This window comes from Thamnophis elegans, chromosome 2, assembly GCF_009769535.1.
Source record: "Thamnophis elegans isolate rThaEle1 chromosome 2, rThaEle1.pri, whole genome shotgun sequence".
In the NCBI taxonomy this organism is placed as follows: domain Eukaryota; kingdom Metazoa; phylum Chordata; class Lepidosauria; order Squamata; family Colubridae; genus Thamnophis; species Thamnophis elegans.
In genome coordinates this window covers 17,032,055-17,050,091 of record NC_045542.1, presented here as the reverse complement: position 1 = coordinate 17,050,091, position 18,037 = coordinate 17,032,055, and the positions used below count along the sequence as shown (strand labels likewise).

Genomic DNA, 18,037 nt, shown 5'->3' with positions numbered 1-18,037 from the left:
AGAAGATCCTATACCCATGATAGCGAACCTGTGGCACATGTGCCACAGGTGGCATGCAGAGCCCTCTGCAGGCACATGAACCATCATCCCAGCTCAGCTTCACCACGCATGCACATGCGCCTCCCACCGGCCAGTTGGTTTTGGGGTCTCTGCCGTGCCTGCATGGGAGGTGGGGGTGCATGTGGGACATGTGTGTGCACATGTGCGTGTGGTGCATGCAGGGGGTCACGTGTGCATGCGCAGGGGGTGTGGAAGATGCATGCATGCGCTGGGGCAGAGGACTATATGCATGCAGGGGGAGCGTTGGGGTCCCCCACCCCCACACATTGCATTATGGATGTACACACATGCGCGACAGCACACGTGTGCACACTTTCAGCACGCAACAACAAAAAGGTTAGCCATCACTGCCCTATACTCTTTGAGACAAGTGACTGTCCAATCATAAAAACCTCCAGTGATAAAGCTCCCACAACTTCTAAAGGCCAGCTGTTCCACTGGTTGATTGTCCTCTCCTTGACAATTTGACATGCCTTCTCCTTGATTAGTTTCCATCCATTGTGTCTTACTAAAGCTTTATAGAACTGTGCTAATACTTCACGTGATTTTGACTGTATGTCTAAACAAGGATTTTGTTAGCTTTTTTTGGATGCCGCCGCCGCACACTGCTGGTTCATGTTTAAGTGATCGTCCACTAAGACTCCCAGGTCCCTGTCACAGTTGCCTCTGAACTCTACTGTACAATCCGAATTGCCCCCCCCCCCCTCCCAAACTGCAGCACGCCTTCGCACTCTGGTTTCCCGCCCTTCATCACTGCCACACCCAAGGAGTCCCATTTGCGGCCTGTCATTCGGGAGGCTGTTGCTAGTGCAGACCCTCGATGGTTGTTAAGGGAAATCACTCTGCACTCTTGCGGACGAAAACACCCCCCCCCCCCCCGCTTTGCCTGCTAAAAAAAGTACTGCCATTTCCTCCGAAGAAAAAAAGAAGGGCGGGTGTTTGTCACACACTTCTCAATTCTGTCTCTTCGATTGGTTGAAAGTTGTCAGCTTCCAACCAATTGGGGCGATAAGATGGGTTTGGTTACTGACGAGCTGCTTGATCCTCCTCGTTGAGTGGACAGACCATATATCAATTTCGCCGTATGTTCGGTATGCCTTACCTCACAAGAGCCTCGACTCTGATCGTTGATTGGTTCCTGTCACTTCGGTCAAAGGCGACTGTTGGCAAGGCGGATTCTAAGCCCGGCCTTCCCTAACGTCAAGCGGCTTGCAATTGGGTGATGCGGCTGACTCTCGTGCTGGCGGGAGTGGCTCTCGCTCTCCGATAGGCTGCGGGGGCCACCGCGGAGGGAAGGGTTATCTTACGATGGGGGGCGGGTGAGAGACCGGCGGGCAGGTTATGGCGGGAGAGATGAAAACAGCCTCCGAGTGGCCTCACGGCTGCCGCCTCCTCTTACGCGTTATGGTCCTTTCGATCCTGGCGCGCAGCTCCGGTAAGCGGACAGGAGTGCGAGATAATTCAGGGCGTTCCCCAGCCTTTTTGCCCCTTTGCCTCCTGAGCCTCTTCCGATAACGGAGGCTCCGGGTCCCTCAGTGCCGTTATTGTTAGTAAGCGACGATGGGCTTAGGTTGATTTCTCAACCGAAAATCCCCGTCCCAAGATATTCCTTATCATCTTGGGAGAACGAAGGGCACTCTGGATGCCTTCTCCAGGCCAGGCTTTCCCATCCTGTTCCTCTCCAAATGGGACTCCGCTTCCCACAATTCCCAGCCAGGCTTTGGGGACTGGAATCCCAGCAGGTCTTAGGAGTAACATGTTGTGATGACTTGGGCTGTCCCGAGTATTAATTTCCCTCAACTTAAGTCTGAGGGGTGAGTGGATTGCTTAGACTATGATAGAGGTGGACATCTGTGGGCATCAGGCTTCTTGGTGAAGGGAGATTTTTAAGAAATAAAAGAGAAGGTAAACTTTATTGTCATTTTTTTACTGCGAGCACACTGGCCCACATTAAAAATGAAATTCTGTCCACACTCAAAATAAAATATACATCTACCTATACACAACACACATATACATATGATATATACATATGAGATACTGTGTTTCCCCGAAAATAAGACAGGATCTTATTTTCTTTTTACCCCTGAAATAAGTGCTTGGCCTTATTTTTGGGGAGGTCTTATTATTTTTGAGTTACAGTGGTCACCTCATGGCTGCTGCTGTGTTGCAATATTTTCGGGGGGGGGGAGATACACACACACACACACACACACACATTAATCATTGTCCAAATAAAGATGAATGAATTAATCATGGTGAAATATCACTTGGATAACCACGGTAGTGTGACAAGACAATATGGACGGTTGTTTCGAGTACTGTACTCACATAAATAATATCAAGTGGATTATTAGGCAAAATTGCTACTCTGTAGCATACCCTGTTTTCCAGTGAGTTGTGGCATTTGTTGTTACATTTGTTGTTCTTCACATCTTCCAAAATTAAGGACAAATGTTTACATCTGGTTATTAGTTTGTTCCTCATGCATATCATCTGGGTACAATGTGGCTAATGCTTCTGTTATTGAGATTATAGTTTATACATTTTATAAATTTTATGGTGGTTGGTGTCAAGAGTACCAAGAGTAAATAGGTAAGAAGTCCATTAATATTTTTAAAATCTAAATACTGTATGTTCAGATTGAAACCTAAGTTAGATTTCTTTTAGTGTGGTCTATGATTTAACACAAGCAAGATGGATTTTGGTCACCTAGTCTTTTGCATGTCCACTTGCCATTACTATTAACCAAAATTCTGTTTTGGTATATTGTGGGGGGGGGGAATCAAAGGAGTGTTATGTACAGTACGCTACCTGAATCCCATGAAATAAGTCTCAGCAGGTTATAAATATAACAGATAGATAAAGGCATATTGGAATTTTACTAGGTATAATTATTCTGTTCCTCATTTATATAAATCAGCCTCATTGTCTTAACTCAAATGACATTATTTCATTTTGCCAAAGTATCTATTTTTTTTCTTTGTATGGATTCCTATAGATGGAGATGTAGTGTCACTTAAAGAACATCAAACATATGTAAATACTTCCCCTGAACAGTTTTGCTATTCAAATAAAGTGATTCCCAAATGGCATGATATATGGACTAAAATTCAGGTAAGAATTAGATTATTTTTTGTGGGGTACCTGAGGTGAATCTCACAAAATTAAAGTGAATAACTATAGATCTGTAAATATATTCTAGGTGACTCTAATAGAAATTTCATTAAAACTCTGATTAGTTTGGAGCATGTGGAAGATAAAAGCAAATTATAAATTCGGGGGAATGTATAGTAAATTGCTAAGGATCTAGCTTACTGTATTATAATAATTGTGTAAGAAGAATGGTCCTGCTGTTCTTTCTCCTTGTCTTCTCAAGCTATTCCATTAGATGCAGTTAATTTATATACATCTAGGAAAAACTTTGGTCCAACTTTGGTCTCACGGTTATATAATTATATTTCATTCAAGTAAGATTTGAAGAAAAAGATCATGGACAGTCAAGAACAAGATTATATTCTATAGCTTAGTAATGTTGCAATACCATATTGTAGTTGCTGATCCATACAGGCTATATTTTAACCTATCTCTGTGCTAGAGGTTGGGAATAGAATTAGGTCAGATGATTCTAGTAGGCAAAGGGTCAGAGTTCCTCTCCCACAATACCTTTTTTGGATGTTTGTTGTATTTCTCAGTTGGTTTCACAATGAGATTTAATATTAGTCTCCTTTCCCATCACTGGATTAAATAGCTTTTTCTCCATAAATAGGTTGCCTGTTCAAGATGCTAAGCTTTTTCAGATTTCATTTGGCAGTTTTTCAAAACCCTATTAAGTTCTTTGGCATTTTCCCCTGAAACTAGTTGTTAAGTATTTTGTAAGGGCACTGAACATAACTTGTTAAATGTAATGCTGTCTAATTCAACAAATTGTTAAATAATAACATTAAGAAATCTTTTAATTAATTATGGAACTGTCCTTGTTTTTGCCATCTCTTTTTGTTCCATCCAGATCCGAATAAACAGCACCAAGGTGATCCGCGTCATCCAAGTTGAAAGTGAGGAGAAGCTGAAAGAACTGGATGGATTTAGTTTATGGATGTATGTTGGCTTGCTCTTCAAAGAGAAGCTTAATGATACTTACATTAATGTTGACATTTTCAGTAAAAAAACTTGCTTGAAAGTCGAGACCTTAGACCCAGACTCCAAGTACGCCATCAGTGTTATTCGAAGTAAGTTTTCTTTTATCTTAGTTCTAATACAGGTAGCCCACCACTTACGACTACAGTTGGGCCCAGAATCTCGGTTGTTGAGTGAAGCAAAGTAAATTGTCACGTCACTACCTTGCTCAACAATCTCAATCTCGTCTTTCCCAGTTGCGGATATTAAGTGACCATGCGGACCATTATACTTGGGAATCCTTTTCCTACTCCACTTAGGTGAACTATTGCAGCCTCTATCAATGTAGAAGGTTCAAAACACTGGAATCTACTAGTGTTTTCATCACATTTGAGATCCATCTCTCAAGTGCACAGGAGGATTTCCTTTTCCTGCATGGAGGGGAGGGGAAGTCTCTCAGCACACTGGGAGAACGGACCTCAAGTCCAATGTCTCCTCTGCTTGCAACTTTTCCCTGTTGACTTTTTGAGGAAACAGCAGAAAAGATTGCAAATGACAATCACGTTATCACAGAGCACTTGGCAATCGGTTATAAATACAAACAGGTTGCCAAGCAACCCAAATGCAGTTATGTGACCAATGGCCATGCAGCATGGTGTGGATGATGCATCACCTGGCATGCTTACACAACTACCTAAATTAAATATAAGGAAAAATGTTCTAATGCCAAATCCTATACAAGAGTCATTTGCGTGTAATGGTTAAGCCACCAGGGTAGAAACCAGGAAATCATGATTTCTAGTCTTGTCTTAGACACAAAATCAGCTGGGTGACATTGAGTCAGTCACACTGTCTCAACCCTAGGAAGCAGAAGATGATAAGCCAATTCTGAAAATCTTGCCAAGGGAACTACAAAGACTATTAAATGCAGTTGCCAGAATCAGTGCTAACTCACCCCCCCTCCCCTTTCCAAAATGGAATAGTCTTTATGTGTGGTAATTCTCCATCTTCGGAGGTTTGGAAGAGGCTGGACAGCCATTTCTCAAAGATGGTCTCTGATTTTCCTTCACAGAAGAATGGACTTAGATTATCCTTTTGGTCTCTTCCAATTCCACAATTCTGTGATCCTGTGAAATTAAACTTGATATGTTTCCTGAATGTGCTGCTTGCATTCTTGGAATACCTTTACTTTTTCATACATATTTTATTCATGTTTTGTGTCTGAAGGATATAATTATCCTGGATAGGCAAGGAGAATTGAATACATTTAGAATGATCACTCACTTTGTATATATATATGTTACATTCCAAAATTTTAAGGCACCATTTGCTACCATAAGGACAAGTCTAGTAGGTTTAAGTCTGCAGAGGTAAAAGAGAGGAGCATCTCATATAAGGACAAGCTCACTTTGTATATATAAAATCTGTCCATTTTGAAACACAATTGTTCACAATTGCTGAACTACGTGGGAGTATGTATATGATGTTCTGAGGTACAAAAGATAAAGTGTGTGAATTAGTTTTATTATGCAGTTTGCATTTTTCAAATCAGTTGGTTCTTAGAAAAATGTGAATGATGGAAAGAATGATTTTAAAAGAAAATACTGTTTGCCTTTTTAAAAGACTTTACAGCAATGGTTCTTAATAGTTCTCAGTTTTTTTCATTTTGACAATCAGTTTATCAAAAATCTGTATGCAGCAGAAACACATATTGATGGGAAGATATTTTTATCTTTTACATATATTTGCCATTATATTCTAAGTAGTTCAGCCAGCTGATTAATAAAATAATAATTTTATTTCTTTTAGCACTTGATCCTAAGCTCTTCATTGTTACATTTCTGGGCCTGCTGCTGTTTTTCTGTGGTGATTTGATGAGTAGGTAAGTAAAAATCCAGTTCATAATGTTTGCCAGCTCACAACTGATAACCATCTAATCTAGTAAATGCCTATCTCTCTTTCAGTTTGTGATTGTGTTAATCTGTCCCTTTTCACTGGAGAAATATTTGGGAAATATCAAATCCTGTTTCCATCGGCTTCCATGTAACAGGATATTTTTGTCCTCTGTTCTTTTTCTGAGTAGTGAAGAGAGATGTTTGTGAAATTTCAATGCATGTGCGTCATTATTTTCAACTCTTGCAAGACTTCCACATATTGTTTGCTCTTTTAAAGTACTACCATGTAATTTGGCAGCTAAGTTAATGTCTGTCCCTTTGGGGAAAGCATTATGGCTCTTAGTTTTTGGAGTATTGTTCACTTTTCCTCCTGCTGCTATAATTCATTTTCTATTTGTCTTCCTCTTTACCCATCAGCCCTCGCTGTCATTTATTTTCTTTCTTTTTAATGGCTATCCGCCCAAAACCTAGAATTATTAGCGTTACTGTTACACTTGTGCCATGTGTAGATTTTCATACATAGTGTTTGAAATATTCTATCTCTTTGCAGAAGTTCAATCTTTTTCTATTCAACTGGAATAAGCATTGGCATACTGAGTTCATTGCTCATTGTTGTCTATGTACTATCCAGATTTGTGCCTAAGGTGGGTTAAAATATGATGACTTAACTTTGTTAGGGGTTTTGGCAACATTCTGAAAAGTAAATAGTCTGAACTGGCTAAAGGCCTTTCAAATGCCTGGAAATTTGGGGTGTGGTTGTCTAATAATAGATGTGCAGGGTAAGATATAACCTGATTATATATTTTATAGCTGTACTGAGGAAAAACAACTCCCCCCTTTCACTTCTTCCCTTTTTGAATCCCTTCCCCCCTTTTAATTGTTATCTTGTATTATTTTTTTAAAAAAATATGGAAGGTAATGAATTAAGAAAACTGTTTCCAAGGTTCAGGCTGAATCTCTAAATGCCTGCCTTGTTTTTATTCTTTAAGTAAGCTTGGAAACATGAAGGGAATTTTATCAACCTAACTAGTATAGAAAACAATTTATTCACAGTTTTACTACCCATACTGTGGTGCAAGGCCATCTAATCTGGCAGGTTGGATAATAGCAGTTTTGTTATATGCTGATAGTGCTACAATTTTCCTTAGCATACATTGAGTTGAAGAGAATATTGTAAGCTTTGCCTTTGGTTATTGTAAGCAGGGACCTTACTGGAAAACTACTAAAAGTAATTACTGTGGGGTTCTGAAAAAAATTCCAAATATACCATTATCAGCAACTAAATGGGCACCAACTTGAACAAGTAAATAACTCTAAATATCTAGACTCTTATTCAGTGTAATGGAATCCTGGAACACAAGTTCAAAAGCCATGCTCACATTTTTTAGAACTGGGTACAGTGTAGAAGTTTTGATTTCAATTGTTTTATATGTTTTTGAGGTTTAGGTTATACCTGAAATGTTTTATGGTGCTCCATTTTTTTCATATGCATCTATATTTTTCAACCTTGGAAACTTTAAGATATGTAGAGTTCAACTCCCAGAATTCCCCATGCTGGCTGGGGAATTCTGGAAGTTGAAGTTCATACATTTAACCTACTGGTTTTGGTTCATTGGAGATAATAAAGAATAAAATTTTAAATGTCTGATAGGTTTCTCAGGAATCTCTTAAGCTTTTAATTATGAGAATTATTTGGTTTTGCATCTTAAGTATTGGACAAATACACGTATTATCAAGATACTCGCCTGAGACGTCTTCTCCCCACGGATCCTGGCCAGGAAACACCACAGCTCTTTTCCTAAGTTTGCAGGGTTCTTGGACTCACAATGTGTGTCCCCCTTGGTGTAGTCGGGCTGCTGTTACCAGCTCCCGGGGCAAAAGAAGGCCCGTGGCGCCTGGAAGGCAAGGACCAGCAGCCCCACACCCCAACGGGGCAAAGCGGCCCTCAGCAAAATATTGCCTTAGCTTCTCTGTCCCATCTGGGGTGCCAGAAAATGTAGTAGAATCAGGAGACAATGAAGCCAAGCGATGCAATATAGGAAAAGTTTATTGAATGCGCAGGTTCAAACATGCCAAAATAAGCATCAAGAGTTTGAACCCCGAAGGGTTCTGAAAGCCATACATTTATAGTGCAAATTACGTCATCATCTATAGAGGCAGTCTTTAAACATATAAGGTCATGAGAGGAACCAAAACTGTCTATGCCAGATGGCCAACTGTTACTATTCCTAAAATATACTTGGTCAGCACCTTATAGATCATGCGTGACATAAACAGGGCACATCTTGCAAGACAACAGGAAACTTCCCGTCTGGGTCGACTTGTTCCCAGATGTGTAAAAATATTTATTGCTCCTTCAGCAACTGTCAGCAATTGTTTTCTGCTTAATGGTGCAAAACCTCAGCTTTAATCAGAGTATTTGATATTAAACATGGCCTGCAGAACTATGGTTCATAATTGGGCCTTTTAGCCCACCTTATAATGGAATCCTGGAACACAAGTTCAAAAGCCATGCTCACATTTTTTAGAACTGGGTACAGTGTAGAAGTTTTGATTTCAATTGTTTTATATGTTTTTGAGGTTTAGGTTATACCTGAAATGTTTTATGGTGCTCCATTTTTTTCATATGCATCTAGTATAGACTTCTTATTATCCCTAACCCTGATTGATTCAGTGGAAATGATGTTGTTAATGGCAGTTTCTTGCCTTATTTTGTAATTTATCTAGAGACAGTCAGAATTAAGCATACAGAGATAAAGAATTCCCAAATTATTTTTGCCGTTATTTAACACAAAGGAAATTTATATTCCAGCTTAATATCTACACCCATACTGGCCTCAAGAGGACTGTATTGGAATAGAAGAGCATTAACTTTAGCCTATTGTAATGTGTTTGTGTCTACATTATTAGAGGGTAGATTTTTCCATTTTTACATGAAAACTACGTATCTATTTGTCCCATACTCATATGCCTTGATAAAACTTCCTTAGATTTATCACATCTCTTTTAAGGGGAAAAGCAAACGTTCGGTTGTCTGCTATTTGACCAAAAGGATTCATTTTGGTTTAACAGCAGACATAATGTAGCAAGATTTTTCTTAAAAGCAACATAGGAAAAACAGCCTTTGACACACAAATTAGAAGGAAGCAGTATTGTAATGCTTTAGCTGTAGGTTTTCATTTACACTAATTTATTTTGCTAGCATAAAGAAACAGAGTCAAAGAAAAAAGCATTGAGGATGAGCTTTTGGTAAACCTGAAAATGATCAGCTTAAATCCTCTGCTTCTCATATATAAAAAAAATTGTCTGTAAGCAAAGACTTGTGTATCAAAACCAGAACATGATATACCTGTGTCAGGTAGGCCATCTTATGCGATGTCCATTTAGTTTCCCCCCTTTTCCAAATCTTCACATAAAATGTTACATGTTGTAGCTGCTACTTGATACATTTTGAGAAGTGGGTCTTGAGACATCCAAGGGTTCAAAATCAGAGTGTACTTAAAAATTTCATCCAGAAAAACATCCATTATGATTATTACATGGAACTGTTCATGATTGAAAGAGCCAACCAGAATGAGTGCAGCACGTGAAGCCATTGGAATACTGCAGGTGATAAAAACTGTTAAAAATGCTTAAGGAGCTTTCTCTAATCTGTAACATTTTATTATTTTTTTTCTAGAAGAGCCCCATCTATCTCATGATTCTGGGAGGCTGGTCTTTTTCTATTTATCTTACCCAGTTGGCCTTCAGAAATCTTCAGGAAATATGTTCCTTTTATTGGGAATATCTACTTGGTGAGTAGCTGATGGCCTTCTCTTTTTGATACTGAGGTCATTTTACAATGTTTCTGAACTAATCTACGTAGGAAAACAGCAGCAGTTGACTTTCGCTTAAGTAACTACTTTCTAAAATGGTCCAAATATTCTGATTAGTTTGCGTAAATAGAATTTGCAGGCTTTACTTTATTAAATAGGAGATAGCAAATCTTGCATAGGTTTGTGAATCCATGATAGTGTAAGATATCATGGTTGGAAAGACATTATTTACACTTTCAGAACCATCTGTCAATTAATGTTGGTTTTGCATTCTTCATTACTTATCATACAAAACAGGCTATATTTGGAATGTCAGTATTCTTATTCTGTATTAATGACTTTAAAATTAATTTTTATTATTTATAATAAAAAATTACAATGTAACCATTACAAAAATAAATAGAAAAACAGAAAATGGAGCTTGCATAATCAATCATATCATTACTAACAGAATCATTCTAATTAAGAAGAGAAAAATTCAGAAAGACATCTTAATTTAGAAAAAAATACTCAAAAATGGATAACTATCCAACAGCATAGAAACAAAAACCTCAGTATATACCTTAACATACCGTTGGAAAGCTATCTGGATCAACAGGCTGGGCACTTTAAATTGGTGTAATACTGGCACTTAATTTCTGAGGAAATCATGTTGCAGATAAATAGCTTGGTCATGGGTAATCTCTAATTTAACCATCTGAAAACTTTCAATTTAGGTTTAAAATATTCTAAAAGTCTGGTTTATCAAATTTAAGTCAGTATATGCTTTATCCTGAGAATCATTTATAATAAAAATGATACAACAGTGTGTGTGGGTGTGTGTGTGTGTATGCTGGTCTTGTATTTGGGTCTTTTCCCGTGTAAGATTGAGATTGTCTTGGCAATGTTTTGGCGAGGTCTCACTTGTCATCTTCAGGCTGGGTTTTGGGCTTAAAGCATGGCTGGAGCTGCCCTCTTTCTATAAATCTTGGTGGGGGTATGTGGAGTGCTGCCATTGTTTCAGTAAATGGATTGATTGGCTTTGTGGCTGTATCATGAAGATGGCGAGTGAGACCTCGCCGAAATGTTGCCAAGAGAATCTCAATCTTTCAGTTACTTTGCTTGATATTATTAAATACATATTGGTTTCTAGAGTATGAAGTTCCATTTTATCAGGCATAAAAACATTATATAATTCTGTCTTCCAATGTGTTGTATAATTTACTTCCTTAATGTGATTTTCCAAATTATGATTTATTAAGTTTTGTTTTTCCAACCTCAAAGAGGGGCCTTGAAAGCCACTCATATAATCACGAAAGTCACAGAACAAAAAAAGTTGATAATCTTGTCCCATCCTGTATCAAGTATCACCAGCAATAAGGTTTATATTACAGTTATCAGATCAGTCTGCTAAAATTCGAGAGACTGAAAAACAATCCTGTCAGGAATGAGTTTTGTGAAGGGGAGTTGTTTCTATGATGAATTCAGATGTTGCCATATGTGTACCAATAAATAGGCTTGTGTTTAGAATTTTTCATAAATGAGAGCTCTGCTTACATGAAACAATACTGTAATCAAGCAGAGAATTCAAAACTTAATTAAACTCAGCACTAAAAGATGAACAGAACATCTGTGTAAAACATCTGGATGGTTTTTAGTGGGAATGTTTGATGAATTATTAAAATTTCTAGTCCCCCCTGCCCCGTTCTAATACCATATATTGGGAGAAGATATTTTGTCTTTTGTGGACATAATATTTTATAACACTTGTTTTCTTCTATCCATTGATAAAAAAGTATGATGTATTTGTTTGATATTTTGTAAAATATGCTGAGTCAGAAGCATGAATTATTGCATTTTATTTCCTTCTGGCTTCAATGTTTTGGCTGCATGCTAATGTCTAGGTTATTTAGAACAGATGTGATACTTATAACCAATGTCTTATTGGCTGACATAGACAAGCTGAATTATATAGAAGTAACTTATGGTGATAGTGCAAATCCAAATAAAAATAGTTCTTTTTCTTCTTCCACAGGCTACCTGGTCATCGTAGGGTGTGCAAGCTTTGCCGTGTGCTACAAATATGGCCCTCTGGAGAATGAACGCAGCATAAATCTTCTCACTTGGGGTCTGCAGATTTTCGGCTTGCTGCTCCTTTATATGAGCATTCAGATACGACATATTGCCGTCATCTTGATTATAATTGCAATCTGCACTAAAAACCTGGAGTACCCAGTCATATGGGCCTATGCCATCTACAGGTGATGGATGGGAAACAATGGCTTGGCTCATTCTAGAAAACACAATGTAAATAATGATAGGCCCATTTAGAAATTTGTGGAGTAGGGGTAGGTGAATATGTTTATATGCATAACTCTGTCCCCAAAATAAGTGACTTATGTTCTCAGTTATTGAAATTCTTAGCATGTTTTTTCATTCCTGGTTAATTCTCTAGTCCCTTTAGCCGGGATGGCGAACCTATGGCACGCGTGCCACAGGTGACACGCGGAGCCATTTGTCAGGGCACGCGAGGCGCTGACTTGTTAGCTGGTCAGCTGAGTTCACCCTTTTTAAAAGCTATTTTTCGCCCTCCCTAGGCTCCAGAGGCTTTTATAGCCTCTCCCCCCCCCCCCCCCCCCCGAGGCCCTCTGGAGGCTTCATGAGCTTCCTTGAAGCCCCTGGAGCGCAAAAAAACAGCCCTATTGGCAAACCGGAAGTTTGGGAACAGACTTCCAGTTTGCTCCGAGGGTCATTTTGAGTGCTCCGAAGGCTTCAGGGAAGCGTCCTGAAGGTCCCTGAAGACTACGAGGGCTTCTGGGGAGTGGGCAGGGAAGGCTGTTTTTGCCCTGCCCAGGCTCTTGTAAAGCCTCTGGAACCTGGGGAGGGTGAAAAAAGCATGCAAAAAATGTCGGGGAGCGCCTGTAGTACGCACATGCGCACTGGGGGTGTGTGTCACACATTGCATTATGGGGATGGCATGCCTGCACACGACCCCCCTGCGCTCTCCCCACAAAAATGGTTTGCCATCGCTGCCCTATAGTTTTTGTATAAAGACTTTTCGGATGACAGACATGACTATATGATTCCTTCGAGGAGGCAAGTGCCAACCCTCCCCCCTCCAAAAAATTGCAAAATCTCAGGAAAGAACACTGAAGTGCCAGAGTTAGTCTATTATTTTAATTTTTTAAATAATCATGCACTGTTTGTAAATTATTATCACACACTGTTTAAGATGGTTATGCGATATTGAAGCACTGTGAGACCAACCTATGTTTTAAATCCTCTAAAGCTGAAATTACTTTTTTTTTTTTTGCTTAGACAAATAAAGACATGATGTCACATCAGTTTAGAAGAGGAAAATGAGACTGAGATTTGGTTTACAAAATACACTAAACTGGACTGTTTGTTTAGGTTGGGCTAACCATGTCATGTGAACTCAGGAACTGTGATAAATGGTTTTGGGTGATGAACGTACTTCATGATCTATCTGTTGAGGTTTTGGGTGGCTATAAAGCTTTCCTTTTTGTGTCTCTTTACCACAACCTGAACATACTTGTAGGAAGCACTTGCTCAGAACTGAAGTGCATTAATGAATAAAGATAAGTACTTTTGCTGAGCATTTTTTAAAAACAAGGTAATCCCTGCTGTATTTTTTTTTAATCTAAGAGACTAAAAAAATAAGATGCAGATGACAAGCAATTTTAGAAACTGTAGAAAATGATGTAAATTTCTTCTGGTAAGAGGTAGAATTATTGATGAGACCACTCTCTCAAAAGAAAAGCCAAGTGACAAAAGTTTTGGCCAGCAGAGCAGAGGAAATCCCAAGGCTCCTTCTCTTTATACAGCCTTGTGAAAAAGCTGGTGAGGGAAGGAGGATTTGGAATAGGAGTAAATCATTACTTCACTTTAGACCAGTGTTTCTAAAACTTGGCAAGTTTGAGGTATGGATTTCAACTCCCAGAATTCCTCAGCCAGCAGAGCTGGCAGGGGAATTCTGGGAGTTGAAGTCCACACTTCCTAAATTTGCCGAAGTTGAAAAACACTGCTTTAGACAATCACTGGCTTTATACGACAATGTGGCTTTTGCAAACATTTGGCAGAAGAATCTGCTTCTAAAGAGTCATTCTTATATAAGAGGCAGGCTCCTGATCTATGTCTTCTATTTTGTAAAATAATTATGTGGATAAGATAGCTGGATGTTGTACTTGAGGGCTTTATCTAAATACATCTAAGATATTTCGGGGGAAACTTGAGTGAGTTATTTTTTTTAAGAGGAGTGAGACACAACTGATTAAAGATTCCTCAAACTATAAAGTTTTTGTTGAACATTGGGAAAAAATGAGGGCTAACTAGCTAAGTACACTACTAAATCATGGAAGACTACTCTCTTAAGTGCTGCTGAGCAAAAATGAGTCCAGATTCTCAAGAAGAGGCCTGATTTCAAAGCACCATTCTGATCATCTTTATCAGTGTCCTTTGGCATGTTGAAGATGAACAAGAGTACAGTATTATCACAAACATATATTAACACTGTTTTGGCATTTCTTAGATATCTTTGCAAAAGATGTAATATGACTACGAACTGTTACAGTAAAACTGGGAGGACAATATGCCTGTCAAGAAGGCCTAGGTCTAGAACGTTCAACTTTGAGCCCAACTTAAGATAGGGTGCAGTTCTGAGTGTGTATCAGGTGCCCTCTCCTAAGTGTTTGAAGAGGATTGCAGAGGGCCAGATTTCAATGTTTGACTTACAGGTGCTACTAACGCCATTGCTGTCCTAGCAGGAAGCTGTTCACAGCTCCAGAAAGGCCCAGCCCACCACGCCTGTTGTCCGAGGAAGAGTATCGGATCCAGGGGGAGGTAGAGACACGCAGACAATTGGAACAATTGCGGGAGTACTGCAGAAGTCCGGAGTTCTCTGCATGGAAAGCAGTCTCCCGCATCCAGTCTCCAAAAAGGTAGTCCATGAAGATCATCAGAAGGGAGGGGTGAGCTATAATGTGCTGAGGGATATTTTTTTTTTTTTGTAATCTTGATTTAAAAAAAAAATCAATTTAAAGCTATATTTGTGGGAGAGCCACAAAAAGGGATGTGTGGGAATCAAATTCAAAACAATCTAGGTTTCTTTCCTGGGAAGGAAACCCATTTTTCGTAAGAACATGCTATACCCAAGCAGCAGGTTTCCCCTCCTCAATTTAGACTTTGTCTTGCAAATACTTGGTTAAAACTATAAAGTTAATTGTAGAGGGAAGTAGTTGTAGAATCATTAGTTGTAGTATTGTTTACATTGTTCTTTCTTTCCTTCAGATTTGCTGATTTCATAGAAGGTGCCTCACATGTCGTCCCCAATGAGGCTTCTGTCCATGAGCAGGAGTATGGGTTAGGGGGTTCCTTTCTAGAGAATCAGCTCTTTGAAGAGGAAGATGAGGAAGATGACATCAGTTTTGATGATGAGGATGGCCCAAACACACCGTGGCCCCAGAATCACTTAAATTTTCAAGATAAAACTGGCCACTCTTGATGCAAATGGATTGACTGATGCCCCTTATTGATCCTGTCTGCTGTTACAATGGAGGAGTGCTATAGAAAAGCCTTTTCTGTGTGGCATTGCTTAAGTAGCTGTATGACAGGCCTCTAAAGCCCTGCCATCTATTCCAGACCATGACATGATCATGAACTGCAACATACTTGGGATATTCTGGATTAAAGATATTAATCCAATATTCTGGATTAAATATCTTACAAAGTACAAGCTAGTCAGAACCTACAGCTGTTAGCAATGAGTAGCCCAAGGAGGAGGAATATGGAAAGCTTGCAAATCATTACCGAAAGCCAGTGGAAAAATGACAAATTATTTTGCCATGAGAAAAACAGGCTACTTGAAGAAAGGTTTGAAAGTCCAGGTGAATTTGATAAGAGATATCCTAATTTTGTATTGTCTTCCCCCTGGGAAACAATAGCTGCTGTCCTTTGATTTTCCAGGGTGCTGACAAAGATTTGAGAGCATGCTGCACTTCCTCCAGTTGCTATGCTTTTCACTTGTTGGCTGAAATTTTGCCTCCTGGGTTCAGTACACTGAAGGTATGAGGCTACTGCTTGTTGCAGAATGCAGAATGTGTTTGCTGGGAGGCAATAAGTTGCTATGTCTCCCAGAGAGGTTCTGTACTATACATGATCATTGCGCGAATAGAAATATTTTTAATTATATATCTTGAGAAGAGGGTTGCTTCCACTAAAATACTTCCTGTGGACTTCATCCATGATACCCGTTACATATTATAACTTATTTGTGGCCTTTTTGGTGGGGTTGACATACAGAGATGAGCCACTTTCAGTTTGAAGAATTAATTTCTGTATGGTTAGAACGGAGGTTCTAGAATGGTTTGAAGGAGACAGAGCAATCTGAAATGCTGGATTTTGTACAAAACTGCTTTTTGACAGCCAAAACTTTTGTGATCTTCACCAACACCCCCCCCCATGGTTCAGAGTTTAAATTGCCTTGTTTTTATCCCGATAGTCCTCAATGTTATTGCAATCCTTTGAGAAGGATTCAGTTGCATCTGGATGGAACATGGCAATAAATTCATAGTAGATATGTATAACCGCCCAAAATGTTTGTATTTCTAGCTATCCAAAATTTATTAACTGATAAATTAACTGCTTTTAAAGTTTCCATTGCCACCCTCCATCCTTCTTAACAGGATTGAAAGAGATCTAATAATTTGTTTTCAAACCCTAGTTCGTTTCCTAGTCAGTAAAATGATCGCTCAGTTTAGTTACACAAGGATCTGTTATTTTAACTGGGATCAAAACTGGTTCCAAAAAGCAGAAGACAAGAGAAAACCAAACAAACAGTTGACATGTACTATATTTTTCCTGTCCATTTGAAGTTTTAAGGAAAACCAAGGTCCTTGTTATATGCACACCAAACGTGTAAAATGCTGAAACCAATGTGAAATAATAACTAGGAAAAAAGTTTTAATTTATACATCTTTGCTTAATTTGGGATATAAGCCATGAAGGTGTTTTGAAAGGAATAAAATATCCCTCCCAAATGGTCAAAGCTAGTACAGACACAACTAATTTTTAGACAATGAATAAATGGAGAGTACTTCAGTATTTTCTAACTTGACTTGTGAACTTTTTTAAATAAAGTATTTTGTTTATCTAATATGAAGTTTCTTTGTATTGTGTCACTTGGGAAGTCAAGAGGCCTAATCCTGTTTACAGACAGTAGTACTACAACTTGGCATAATTAATCTGCAAACAATCTGATATCCCATTTACAGTGAAAGGTTTCTATTGCAAATTATTTTCTGATTGTTGTGTTGTCCTGGTGAGTGAGTGAGTATACAATGAATGAAGTTGGCAATGAGTTTCCAAAAGTGAAAAAAAAAATGTTTTTTGAGCTTTTAGCTGATGAAGCTTGGTCAGAGTGCAGAAGTATTTCCTAACAAACATACTCAATTTTGCAACTGATTTCATTGAGAGGTGCTGTAATTGAGATAAGTGGAGTGAGTGATGAACAACATCTACGGCAGCGGTTCTCAATCTGTGGGTCGCGACCCCTTTTGGGGTCGAACAACCTTTTCACAAGGGTCACCTTAGACTATCGGAACTCTTAAATCTTTAGACTCTTAACGGTATGTATGCTTGAATTTGGCAAATCAATAATGGAGAAACCTGATTATTTTCCAGTTCACGTTTCAGATTTCAACTGACAAGATTATTTTACATGCTTGAAAGTCTCATCTTTTGAACTGTGTTAAATGAGCCCTTTGCAGTGCCTGAAACATCTCCCCAACTTCCTGTGTTCAAAAAGATTCTGTATTCCTCCCACCCCTTTATGCCTCTGCAGCCAGAGGATTTGCAGATTTCAGTCCTTGTGGTCAAATCTGCCTCCTCATTTTTCCCCTCGCTGACTCTAACACAAAAGGAAGTTATGGATGATAAAAATGAACCGTCTGGCTTTTTAGGATTAGCTGACTGAGATTACTGTTCATTTTAAAATGTTTAGCTTAGAACAGACATTGTCAACTGATTTGGTTCAGGAATTGTGTCCACCTTTTATAATTGCTATTATTTGCAAGCAATAAATGTGAATTTAAAATAAGAATTCTTTGTTAGCTGGAACTGGGTAACTACATAAAGTATAATAGCTTTTAAAGTTAC

General features: G+C 38.8%; 1 protein-coding gene across 2 annotated transcripts; it reads left to right on the top strand.

Annotated features, from left to right (window-relative positions):
- Window positions 1-1,400: 1,400 nt before the first annotated feature.
- NEMP1 (nuclear envelope integral membrane protein 1) lies at window positions 1,401-16,807 on the top strand. Of its 2 annotated transcripts, none has more exons than XM_032212063.1 (9): window positions 1,401-1,495; window positions 3,062-3,177; window positions 4,070-4,289; window positions 5,986-6,058; window positions 6,622-6,715; window positions 9,754-9,865; window positions 11,901-12,126; window positions 14,650-14,823; window positions 15,173-16,807. In XM_032212063.1, exons 1-9 carry the CDS (start codon window positions 1,402-1,404, stop codon window positions 15,384-15,386), a joined length of 1,323 nt encoding a protein of 440 aa, XP_032067954.1. In that variant the 5' UTR covers window position 1,401; the 3' UTR covers window positions 15,387-16,807. The 2 variants fall into 2 exon arrangements, with proteins under 2 accessions (XP_032067954.1, XP_032067953.1); XM_032212062.1 differs by having other exon boundaries at window positions 9,751-9,865.
- Window positions 16,808-18,037: the final 1,230 nt, after the last annotated feature.